General features: G+C 42.0%; 1 protein-coding gene across 1 annotated transcript in view; it reads right to left on the bottom strand.

Moving 5' to 3' along the window:
* Window positions 1-8354, bottom strand: part of bcl11ab (BCL11 transcription factor A b) — a 32511-nt gene extending 24157 nt beyond the window's left edge. The window contains exons 1-2 of the mRNA XM_053332086.1: window positions 8300-8354; window positions 4396-4788 (exon numbers count right to left, since the gene is read on the bottom strand). Of these exons, the coding sequence (XP_053188061.1) occupies window positions 4396-4788; window positions 8300-8354 (448 nt within the window). The remainder of the gene's footprint in view (window positions 1-4395; window positions 4789-8299) is intronic.
* Window positions 8355-13736: the final 5382 nt, after the last annotated feature.

Genomic DNA, 13736 nt, shown 5'->3' with positions numbered 1-13736 from the left:
CTGTAAAGGAAAGCAGGGGGCACACTTTTGTGTTCATAAGAACAGGTGTGTGTCTGTGTACATTTGTGGGTGGGTGCATGCGTGCATTTGTGATTTGTGTGTGTGTCTTTTTGTGTGTATGTTTGTGTTTGTGTGTGTCTGTGTGTGTGCATGCATACTTCAACTAGCCTCCACCTGAATGGCCTGAGGCTGTGGTACCAGGGTTGTTAGAAGACAAACAGAGACACAGGAAGCCCAAGCCAGGAGCCCTGAGGACAGCACACACACACACACACACACACACACACACACACACTCTGCTGCATACCTGACCTTAAGTACACACACCCGCTGTCTGTCACACACATACCCTCCACCTCACCATAAGTTCTGCTTCCTGAACCCACAAAACATCACTTTAACACACATATACACCTCCACCACCTACCTCTTACACACACACATTTAGGGCCCAGCCCGTCCCTCCGGCCCAGCGCTCTGTGCCAAGTCTGGCCTGGCATGGTCCACAGAGGGGTGTCCTCAGGCGAGGCTTGCCAAGTCAAAGACCCTTTCATGTTCAGCCTGCACGCCCAGGGTAGTAAAGCTTTAACAAACAGCCCGACACACACACACACACACACACACACACACACGCACACACACACACACAGAAAGCAATAAACAATTTAAGTAGTCAAAACCACACTCATACACACACGTGCACACATATACACATACATTAGCTTAACACCACGTTCACGCTAGAGATGTAAACATCCACTACACTTCAGCACTTGAATGCAGCCAGAGCCACCAACACTCAATCCAACAACAAAGGCTGACGAATCTCCACCGACAACATTTGTGGGTGTTTAGAGCTTGGCTTCAGAATACAAAAATGTCCTCTATGAAAAATTCATCCTAAAAACCATTCCTGTTCACCTTCATTAAAACTTAGTGGAGCCCACAGCCAAAAATAGGACCAATTTTATAAGAGCCCAGAGCAACTGTAGAATCAAATTAGAGTCAGTTTTTACAGACAATGGAGTGCGTATGTTGAAAATATTAGCTGGTGTCCGATAATTATAATAGCATGCATCTGTGCCTTTTCACCATCAATTAAAGTGATCACCGAAACAAAGGCACACACCGCATGTGAACTTGCAAAGCCACCCATACGCACGTGCGCACACACACACACACACACATACTGGCCACAGGAAAAAGATATCACTACCAAGGAGCCTCTCGCCCCCCACCACTCACACACTCTCCAGGCACTGCCCAGCCCCCCAGTTCTGCCTGACAGATACCCAGTGTGTATATGTGTATGCTTATGAGGGAGGGAGGGTTGGGTGTTGTGGTGGGGGGGCTGGTGGTTTGGAGAAAGGTGGCACGGTGCCAATACAGAGCCTGCTAAATACCTTTGTCTCCAAAACACACAGGGACAAACAGGACAGGCAAGCTGCTGCAGGAAGACGCACTACAGCTTGAAGAAATACCACTCCGTTGTTAGAATGTTTTCCTCCTCATAGAGAAAAAGGGGAAAGGTGGCTGCCATAATTAACTCAGTATCGATTCAGAGTCCAAGCTACAATGGAGGCAGAGTGCTGGAAAGAGGCAGAAGTGTGAGATGGTGGTCGATTTGAGCGGCTACAATGGCCTCATTAACACACATGGCTACGCTGGTGAGAATGCAAGAGGTGCTAATACTGGGATGGATAAATACAGGCCGCAGTAATGTAACACTATGAGCATAAGAATGTGATACCACACTCATAAAATGTACTGAAGAGAAACGATTTGTAAAAATACTAATTATGCTATATAGGACATGATAAAGCCTGTATACACTTGTGTGGTTGCACATCCTAAATTATAACAATGGAAAGTATCTTGCTCCAATTACTCAGTGCAGAAAGACCAAGCAATCATTTATCGCATTGATAACAATTGCATTTAATTCCTGGAATAATTAAAGTGAATGTAAATAAAAATCATAAATCTACATCACTAACCTGCCTATTTAATAGTGATTATATCTTGTGAAATAAAACCAGTTTTACACTACACTGCAGCCACATAGTTTGTGTGAGAAACCGTCATCTGCTCTTTTTCTGGGCCATCCATAATCTGGAGACAAGCTACGTTGTCCCTATGCATATCTTAAATTGTTTATCATGCAAATGATGGCACGCAGGCTGCTCTGCCCTCTCCTAACTGCCCTGGGCTCCAGACTGCAGACCCCAGCCCCAGCTGCAGCCATGAGACTCCCAGACGGCCTCAGCTGTCCTGTAGACGGTGACGGAGAGGCACAGCTTCATCCCCAGCGCTGGGTGTATTAAAGACAACTACCCCCCACCCCCACCTCCAAGCTAAACCATCCCGGACATCAGCTCCCTCACGTCCAGCAGCTTCTTTCCTTAACCTAGGCCCAGCCTGTGCCGGTATAAGCTGCTATGCATATGCGTCAAATGACATTTCAAGAGACGGGTGGGGAGTGGAAGGGTCACATTCATTTGAGTGTATGCAGGGCAGCAGGATACAGTAAATCTATAAGAGTGCAACATGTAATACACTCGCCTAGAATAAACTGAACATGAATCCAGTGTGGCACAGATACAGTGTGTAGGGACAGTATGCATTGAGATGCCTCATATCCATGTCAGCCTCTGACTGAGCGGGGTGAGAGAACATGGCAGCTAGCATATGGGGTACGGGGTGGCGCGCTGGCACTGCCAGTCTGGATCCATCAATCTTGGATACGGTGAAAAGAGGTGGGGTGGAGGTTGCGCAGGCTTTTACTCACACGTGACTGATGTGCAATATATCTTGTACAGTGGCTGTAAAAATCTCTTGTTGGTTTTATCATTTTCCTTATCTGCTATCCTGCTATTATACATTGGTGTTTTTTTTCTCACCTCAAACAGAAGGAAATGCTACGACAGGATTATAACATGATCTGATGAGGTGTCACACAAGAAGCAGCCTCACAACATGCACAGCCAAATTAATCTGTTTATTATTAAGCCAAGCAAAGCTTCTGTTCTACAATGTCCGGAGACATAAGGCCTATAAATAAAGCTCTGCTCACAATGCTAGTGACCTTATGATATCATGTGAACTCCACTGCATGATGATCTAAATGAGCAAAGAAAAGCATGTTCGAACAGCTGACAAGGCCAAGAGGCATGTCGGATTTGTATGTGTGTGTGGATGAGTGTGTACATGTCCGTGTGTGTGTGTGTGTGTGTGTGTGTGTGTGTGTGTGTGTGTGTGTGTGTGTGTGTGTGTGTGTGTGTGTGTGTGTGTGTGCTCAAACAGAGGGCAGATGTTTAACAAACTGCACACTAATGAACAGTGGTCATTCAGTATGACAGAGGGCTAACTAGCTAACAACAGATAACAGTAGTGCCTTTAAAATGCCATCTGCAAAGCTGCAGCACTGACTAATACAGTACAGTAGTACACATTGTTGAGTGCTGCTCTCCATGCATTTAGCCTGAATTGGCTTCAAATTGAATCACAACTGCCCAGACAATCAGCCCAATCTGGCACACGATATTGGATCAGTTAAAGGAAATGAATAAACATTCAAACAGGCTATGCTGGTCAGACCCCACTCTGTAAAACCAGCCATAAGGGATCCAAGCTTGTTTGCACAGCAACTCATGTTTTCACTTCAGCCTCATTTAGCCCCGGTGGACAACCAACAAACCGACCAGCCGCCTTAAGAAGTCCTTAATTACTCAAATCAAGAAAAACACTGACAATTAGTGGCTGTAAAGATTCTTCAAATAAACGCTTCTTCCTTGACAGCTGAGCATAATTACATTCTTTTCTATCTCTTTTTAATTTTAGCATCAAAGTGAGGCCTTGCAGGCGCATTTTTGAGGGAACAAGAGATATGGTGGTGTAATAAGCCAGGGAGGGATAGAGATACATCTCTCACCACCACATGAGAGAGAATGTGGCGTCCACAGGATCAGAGCACATCTGTGATGCAGCAACAAACCCAATGAAACAGTTTTTCTTTCTTTTTTATAATATGTTTCTTTGTCTGTCTCTGTGTGTGTCTTTTCTTTTTTTATTCTGCAAATCATTTTCAGGGCAGTGGATTTTCATGTGGGTTCAGCTGAGGGAGATTCACAGGTCTTAAATGCAGCAGCAGATATTTCACACCCTGGTTATGCAGATTGGATACATTCCTACTAACAGTAGCAAAACCATGGAAATCTGAGAAAGCAATTGTTCCTGCTTGAAATGGACTCTCTATGAACCTTTGAAAAGTGCGACCCACTCCACGCCTTTAGCTCTTAAGTCACATGACGACAGACTCACTTCCCACATTTTCTTTTCCCTGCCTCATCTGTTTACTCTCGCATGGCAGCCATTTTAATCTCCCAGTATGTTTACCTGTGATATTCTCCTGCTTGGGGATTATTCCTTGCAAGGGTGCAGATAAACAATCCTCATCCCGCGGCGACACCTGAACAGCCACCTCTACGGGGTGACACACCCTCCGCGGATGCTGGAGGTGGGTCCGCGAGTGCGAGGAGGACGTGGAGAGGGGCGAGGCGAGCGGGGAGGACGGTGGCCTGTCCAGAGGTTTGTCCATACAGAGGCTCCCGTGGCACTGCCTCCGTTTGTGTTCAATGAACAGCAGGATATCAGCCAAGGGAAAGCGGGAGTGGCATTGGCCGCAGGTCAGCAGGTCCTGGTCCCCTTTTAGGGGCTCACCCTGAGCCACTCCCAGCCTGGGGGAGTCCTGAGAGTCTTCTTCTGGTAAAACACCTGACAGTGGCTCAGCTGGATGGGCAGACAAGAAAGAAGAATGTGAGATACAGTTCAGTGAGGGGTAGTGATTTAATAGAGTTTATAAGCAAATGTGCTGGTTATTTAGAGAGGAGATGGAAATGCAAATTAGTGTGTCTTACATTGCTGCAACAAATGAAGACACCTACAGGAATAAGGTCAGGTTGTAGAATGTGTATAAAATATTTTTAGAAAAGAATGAAAGAAAGAAAGAGCACACAGACTACTTCGATAAGGACTGACATGTTCTGCTCGCAGGCAGCAGCCAAACGATTAAGTTGCTTGACCCTCTTTATTGTGCTGCCAATCTCGCTTTTTTAATGAACCTAACACCTCTGAGAATCAAAAAATAGATTCTAATTTGAGTTCAAGATGATTGGACCCCATTTCGTTAAAAGTGCTGGGATCTCGTGAACCAAGGTTAGACATTGAGGGGTTGGATGTGGAGTAGGTCCCTGAAGTACCGACGGAGAGAGAGAGAGACAGAGAGAGAGAGAGAGAGAGAGAAGAGAGAAAAAGGAGAGAGAGCATTTTAAAAGAAGTAATCTAGCCACATGGTAAACGACATTGGGCGCCCCGACTGGGATGTTGAGATAAGATGTGATGAATTCTTGCCGCCGGTTCAATCTTTAATTCCATGTCGGGTCAGACGAGAAGGTGGTGAGGGACTATGCAAGATAGGCCGTGTTACCTGTATGTTCAACTGCATTAAAGATGAGAGAATTCGCCCCTATTTTACAGGAGCTTATCTTAACCAGCTTATGCCACGGACATAGGCGAGGTGTGTGAGGCTGGGTTAGGTGGAAAGATTTTCTTCAAACCAAATAATCTCGTTTTGATGCCAAGCAAGAGTGATGTGAATAACTTTCAAAACTAAAATATAATCCTTTTTTTTCAGACATAATGACTGCACCAGAATTCAAAGTAGTTTAACCAGTGTTTCCCACTGGGCTAAAGAAGTGGGTCTGTTTTACCAAAAAGGAAAATGATTAGGCCTCTTCGTTAGCCATTTTAGGCTTTTATGAGTCACTGTGGATCAATAATTTCATCCAAACTCACTTGCTGAAAAATAGCATGAGGTAAAGGGATAAGTCGGCATGTATTACTTTCATTTTACTGGAACCAAATATATATGTAATTTAAATGTATCAAGCATTTTCTCTCTGGCTGTATAAATATGTAATAAAGTGTTCCTTTGCTAGATAACAGCTCATCACTGGCCCCAAAATGAAATTATGCAAAGTCTGATTATGCAGTCTTATATATTATGTTGTTCAAATTATGAATGTGAAAATTAAGAAATAGAATTTTTAAGCCTAAATGAATGAAATTTACTCAATGTTCTCAGTTAGAGGCAAAACTAGAAGTTATATAGGAAAGAATAAAACCTTTTCAAGTGTACAAAAAAGTAAAAGAAGATGTATTTTTTTTGGAAATTGTTCCTTGCAAACAGACCTAAAACTGATTTCTATTTAAGTGATCATCTGCAATTGCTTGATCAGGCAGCGTAGGGATAGAAGGAAGTCAGTTTTATTTGTATAGCACATTTCGTATGCAGGTAGACTCAATGTGCTTTACAGTAAAACATAGAAAACATTCAAGAACTGAGACTGAAAATACATATATAAAAAACTTCATAAATAAAATAACCTCTCAGCGACTCATACTGTATGATGCACACACACTTACTGGACGTAAAATACAGCACTCACACATGGACTACTACATAAAGGCACACACGACACACACACACACACACAAACACACACATACACACACGCACACACACACACACACACACACACACACACACACACACACACACACACACACACACACACACACACACACACACACACATACTCACTAACCAAAAGCCTGAGAGAAAAGCAATTTTTAAAGACCGCTTTTAAAAAGAAGTTGCATTAAATCTCAAGTCATCAGGCAGTTTGTTTCAGAGAGCAACACCACAGTGATTAAACGCACCTTCGCCTGATTTACATTTAATTCTAGGTTCATTCAGGAGACACATGCTTGATGATCTGAGGGATCTGATTGGGTAACAGACAGTGAGCAGGGCTGATATATATATTTAGGAACCATATAATGTGAGCCTTATAAACAAGCCAGAAAAGTGTTTTCAGTACAGGTGTAATGTGTTATATTTTCCTAGTCCTTATTAGCATTCTGCAGCATTCTGAATGAGCTGGAGCCTCCCTATTGTCTTTTTGGGAAGTCCTGCAGAAAGCGCATTACAGTAATCTAACCTGCTGGAGATGAATGCATGGACCAATTTTTCCAGAGTCAGACTAGGACAGGAATCTCATAAGTTTGGAAATGTTTTTTAAAAGGTAGAAAGCTGTCTAAAGTGGATCAAGTTCAAGTTCATAAGTGGCTCACAGGAGCACAATCATATTGCGCCCCCCACTGGCAAACCCATTGACAATTATCTCACAAATGAAGGCATACATGTTGCGAGAGCATAATTGGTTTCTATCGAAATGGGAGCATTAGGATCACATTTAAGTCAAAACGTTTAAGAACAGAAGAAATGACATGCAGTCATGATCTCCAATTAAAACTTACATCATGAATCTGTCTATTTGGAGGCATAACCATATTATTTGACGCGCGTAAGAGTGCATTGATAAGGCAGATCCTCCTGCCATCAGACGGACGGTGGAAAATAATTATCCCTTAAACATAAATGTATCTGGACTGGGAGAAAACCCTTGTCATCTCATCTCAATCAATGTGCTGCGATTTTATCACACACACGCGTAAAGCGACTTTCCTCCTTTTTCTCTCCGGTCTCAAAGCAGAGTATCGCGCACGGAGATTCCTGTAGATTCATGCAAATGTGTCTGTTAATGTCACCGCATAACCCATCTCATGTTTAATATATGGTATTTAAACAGCAGCTTTGAGGAATTTGTGGCACAGAACTATCCCTTCTGGGTAACGCACACGAGGTCTCTGCGCTGTGGACAAGTGGGTATGTAAACACCACTTCCCTGTGACCAAACAAGCTCAAAGCTGTGTAAATCAATTCTTACAGCTAAATGAAGAATGTTGGCTGCTGTTGTGGTCAAACAGCTTTGCAGTCTACACCTGAAAACTTATCAGCGAATGGCAGCAGCAGCAGAGGGCTTGGGCTGCCTTCATATAGGCAAAGGTCTCTGGCCATAAAGCCCATGCATGCCCTTTAATGGCGAAAGAAACCTTGAAGGCTACGTTATACAACACATTAACCAACACAAGTTGAAGCTCCCTGTCACGTTGTTTTAAAACTTTCACAAGCACATCCCTGAATCATTTCTAACCTGTAGTCTTGGTTATGGGATTTGTACTTTCACTCAGGACAGCGGTGGGTCCGAACGTGACCGTAACCTACCTATTAAAATCACTCAGGGAAGTTGCCCTACACGAAACAACACAAGAGGTGGTATGTTCGGAGGAGAGAGAGCGCAACATGAAGTCAAAAATACGATTTATGTCCACTTACGCGAAAACTCCCGTTTGCTCAAGTGCTGGGGTTTGCCTTGCTTGCGGCGAGACATGTTGGTTTAGTGGCGGCTTTTCAGCTGAGTTCACATTGGGAAATCCGTTCCTACAAGGTAGACTCCAAATTGAAATATCTTCATTGAAGCGTCTGACATCCAAAAGAGAGAAAAAACAAAAAGTGAACTGCGGATCATACAGAGGGTGAAGCGTAGCGCGCTACGGGCTGTGCGGAGCTCTTCATGACTTTTTCGCAAAGAGAGAGTGATGGGGGTACGGCTGAGCCCCCCCTGAGCTGCAAGTTCAAGTGCGGACGTGACGTTCCTGCGAACTTGAACGTCAGGAGATGGACGGACTGAGACAGGCAAAACATGGGCAGGGCGAAGCTGGCCAGTGGGAGGGGGACAAGCCATAGTAAAAACCAATGGACACTCATTATGGACTACCTATGGAAGGAAAAAAAAGAGAAGGGAGACCCTGAAGACACCAATGGACAGAGGGGATCAAGGGGGCTGGGCTAAGAGGGAGAGAGAGAGAGAGAGAGAGAGAGAGAGAGAGAGAGAGAGAGAGAGAACTTGAGTTGTCCAAGGAAGTGTAAGAGCGGAGAGCGCGTGAACCAAAGAGCGCATACAGCAGGGGTGTGTTTATTTTCAGCCTGCCATGAATATGCAGTGATTATGTAAATGTACAGTTTAGATTAGAGGCTTGTGGTTGTATATTTACACAGGGTATAAAATGTTAGGTGATTTTATGAAATAAAGACCGTTGTACGAACGAACAGACGTTTTCCATAGGCTTATTATTATTCTATACTTATATATCTTATACATACTTATCACATCACATCACAGTGAGGTTGATTTCTGAAAGGGATCATTGAGGAATAGCTTCGCTTTTCTAAAAAAAAAAATGGTATGGCACCAGTCAGACTTTCTCATTCAAGTGAATGGGAAAGTGTGCCCAAACTTTTGACTTATTGTAGATACTTTGGGCTTTGTCCAAATTCTGGAGAAGATAATGCAAATATAATCTAATCTAAACGCAGCAGAGTGGACTAAGACAACCAAATGAATTGTAATAAAGGCTAAAAATAAAGTAATACATCGCATGCCCACTGGAGCGGATTCAGGCACATTGAATTACAGACCAATAAAGAAAAGTTAAGTTGCCTATATGGAGATATGGAGATACGCGCTCAATTCTCCACTTCTTCTATGAAATCCACGGGAGTTAAAATGATATGGGGCTGCAGACTTTTCAGACTGTTTCAAGACTAATACAATAAAAAAATTATACAAATTAAAAAATATTTAAATATGTATATAGGTCTTTTGACTTTGGCTACAACGCAATTGCATTACATATACATCAAATCAGCATGTTAAATGTGCTAGGTCTGCACTATTCAAGTCAAATGTAGCCTAACTAAGAGGTCAAATGGTTATTTGTCTTCTCACCTTATCTTAATGTTGTCCTCTGACAGGTAGCCAGTGTGAGAGATAAAGCACCGACACTTGTGATAACAGAAATACAAATTTTAATTCAAACTTCAAGCGATATAGGGACATTTAAACACACAGTTGAAAGGTTAGTTTATTAAAATATTCAGTGATATTATCATCATTACCCATCCATGGGGTATATTATAAAGCATCTCCACTCTTTTTGTATTGTTTTATTATGAAATACATTTACTGCACAGGAGCACAAAGAAGTGGCAGTGGAGAGTAAAACATGAATATGCAGTCACGTGCAGGCACATTATCTGATTTAGTATTTGACAAAATTGTGATAACATCGTTTATATTTTGACAGATAGATGCTTTTCTTCCTAACTAATTATCTTTCTTTTGGCGAAAGCAACCAAGCATGATGCAAAGATTAAATTAAAGAGTTTATATTAAAAGAAGAGTCAAAGAAAAGGGCACATGCACGAACACTACTGAGGATTCGTGCGTCAATAACGTGTTTAAAATTATAGGCTAATTATTATTATTATCTTAATGCACCTGCAAAGTAGTATTCAGCTTGGATGAATGTGTAATAGTAGGTCTCCTCACATCGGTCCCATTTTTAATTGACTCCTACATGTCAAAAATCTGTTTGGATTCACTCGTAATCAAATTGAAAAAAAGATTATTGCATATATAGAAAATGTCCTTCTCTACCTTGAAACAGACTTAAGCCATTGGCCAACTATCAGCTACAAGATTGAAAATTACTGAGAGATATTTCACATGATGCACATTTAATGCGAACTGACTGAGCTTGGTTAGGTTTGATTTCATTTTATTTTTCTTATATTTGGTTATGACTTATTGTGTCAGTGTCAATGATTCTGTTGGTGGTAATAGAAGCCTTGTAATTGATCAGGCTCATAAACTGACCAAGCCCTCGTCCATATCGAAGCTCAATACTTTGACGCCATCTAGTGTTTCTACTCCTGATCAATTCTAAATTCAAATCACGTTGAAACTATAAAGCCAAAATTGTATCATGCAGCATTGAGCAGGGCTTTTTTTTAAAAACTTTTATTACTGGATAAAAATGAATATATAATTAGAAATGTAAAAAAAATAAAAATAAATACATACATACATACATACATATGTATGTATACAGTAGGCTATTTGTATATGTATGTATGTAGAGAGGTGACAAATGAAAGGAAAAACCAGTACTGGTCTGAATGTTTGACCCCTACAATGTTATGCTGTGGGGGGTGTTTTTGCTGGCGTGGTTGGGGTCCACTTGTCCCCTTAGAGGGAAGAGTTACTACAAATCAATACAAAGTAGTTCTGAGTAAACACCTTTATCCTATGATTAAAACATGTCTACCCTGATGGGAGTTGTGTCTTCCAGGATGACAATGCCCCATACACAGGGGCACAAGGGGTCACTGAATAGTTTGATGTGTATAAAAATAATGTGAATCATTTGCTATGACCTTCACAGTCACAGATTTTAGGCCAGTTGAACAACTATGAGAGAGTTTGGACCATAATCAGAACATTAAATGAGAGAATATCTGACAGCATGTGGTGGCCCAACACCTTACTAAGATACTTTGTGTTGGTATCCTCACTTGTCAGTCAGTCAGTCACTCAGTCTTTCTGTCTGTTTGTTTGTATGTATAAGATAAGATAAGATAAGATAAGATAAGATAAGATAAGATAAGATAAGATAAGATAAGATAAGATGAGATGAGATGAGATGAGATGAGATGAGATGAGATGAGATGAGCTAAGACAAGATATACTTCTAATGTCCTGTCAGGGAAATTTGTCTTGGGCATAAAGTGCACCAGTGCAAACATAAATTATACATTTAACATACAACAAGGACCACGAATAAATTAAATACAGCAGCAGAGTGTGTATGATGTATGCTGTATACACATTAAACAGGCCTACAAAATAAAATACATTTCTATCATAATGTTCATAGAATATTATACAATTAAGGGGTTAAACCATTTTATATTTATAGTAGTTTTAATAAGTAATAACAATAAACTACATACTAACCTACTACATGAATATTTTGAACTCTTCTAAACTGATAATATGAGCCAGTCACGGTTTGCTGTCAGTAAAGTATTACATAACCTTATGTGCACTCTCTGGGTGAGAACGCAGCGCCACCATGAGGCCAAGACGCAGTAGTGTTTGAGCAGCAGCAGCAGCAGGGCTGGGCAACGGGTTTGTAGGAGCAGCAAGCAGCACAGCAGCATCGCTGTTCATAAATCCTCTACATATCGGATGCTGATTAGCCATAGAGCACCTGGTAAGTGAAATTTATGTTCATCCGCTTGTTTCTTATAAGTGACAGGCCCTGATGTCTCCTGCTCCTTCCTCAGTTCTGGTGACGGAGACGGTGAAATGAGCATCGCCGTGTTTGCGCGACAAACCTATATTATGTCGTCCATAATGGGAGAGCATTGGCAGCACATCAGTAGACAGCCTCCATGACCTCATATGGTGTGTTTTTAAACACGTGATCATTGTTAATTTGTCTAAATTGGCCTGTATTTATATTAAAGAGCGTGTTTAAGTGATGAGGGATATCCCAAACCGTTAAGGATCAATACGCTGTCAACAGATGACAAGTCTGAGATAAACACCCCACGGCAGGTGAATTGTAGCTTCACATACACTATGAGGTGTATGATATCAGTGAAATATTAGATTATTGTAATGAGATATTCCTTTCTGCATTTATTATATAATTACATGATAAACGATGGATGGAGACATGGCCTAACTGGGCTCATTTTCATGCACTGTCATTGGCTGACTATAACCCATCGTCTGTCGTCGCTTTCAAGCACAGTTGATGTGTTGTCATTTGTAGAGGAGAATTATAACTGAGTGGATGGAGCCGTGCGTGGTCAAGCGTCTAAAAGCGAAATGTGGGCCACTAGAAGCCCGGCCTCTGAAAGGGTTAACCCGTCCATCCCTGCGTGTGGGAGAGGCAGGCTGTCAAATCCCGTTCGGGTTGAGATGATGCCCAAACAGGAGCCCCAGATATGACAAAGTGTGCGTAATTAAATCCCACTAATTCATCTAGAGCTCCTTCAGAGCGTGAGTCAGCAAGGCCCGTGTGCTGATGATGCTCCTGCAGATGGAGGACAGGCTACTTGTTTCAGTGAAAAGAGCTGTTGTGCTGTTTCGTGTGCATGGGAATCCTGACAGCTGCATGGAGATCATATGAGAGCATCATGGGGAACCAGAGATGTGAGGTTTCAAGAAAAATGTTACTGCTCTCTGACTTCCTGCCTCTTTCTGTCCTCCTGTGTGTGTGTGTGTGTGTGTGTGTGTGTGTGTGTGTGTGTGTGTGTGTGTGTGTTTGTGTATTTGTGTGTATGTGTGTGTGTGTCTGTGTCTGTGTGTGAGCTCTGTCTGACTTCCTGTTCAGCATCCAACTTAATTAGCTGTCCTAATGCACATACATCCGTCTTTCTGCATGTCATTTCTCGTAATTTAACCCAAAGTAATCCATCTCTTTGTAAAACATCTGACTCCCCCTCTTCTCTCTTCAGTGGTGAGGCACTGGATTTGGTGACGGGGCGACTCTGCAGAGCATAATTCAGTTTGAGAGTTTAAAGAAGGATGCCTGGAATTCTGTGAGCTGCTAGTTGATTTTTTTATACTTTTATAGTTTTTCTTTCAGGTTGTTAGCTGCACTACAGTCAGAGACAAACATGTCAGTGTCCTCGGGTGATACCTAAAATAGACACAGCACACATGACACTCTCAAACAGATGTTTGTAAGTAATTTGCTTACTATAATTGGATGAAGTAGAGGATGCCTCATTCACGCCAGTTAGCACTGAGAGAACATATCTTTCTATTGATCAAAGAATGACTCATATATAAACTCATCTAACAATGTTGTGGTTTTCAGCAGGGTTCATTAAGGGTCAAAGGTGAGCTAGCGAG

This window comes from Scomber japonicus, chromosome 2 (assembly GCF_027409825.1).
Source record: "Scomber japonicus isolate fScoJap1 chromosome 2, fScoJap1.pri, whole genome shotgun sequence".
Classification (NCBI taxonomy): Eukaryota; Metazoa; Chordata; class Actinopteri; order Scombriformes; family Scombridae; genus Scomber; species Scomber japonicus.
This window is presented reverse-complemented; position numbering and strand designations above follow the sequence as displayed.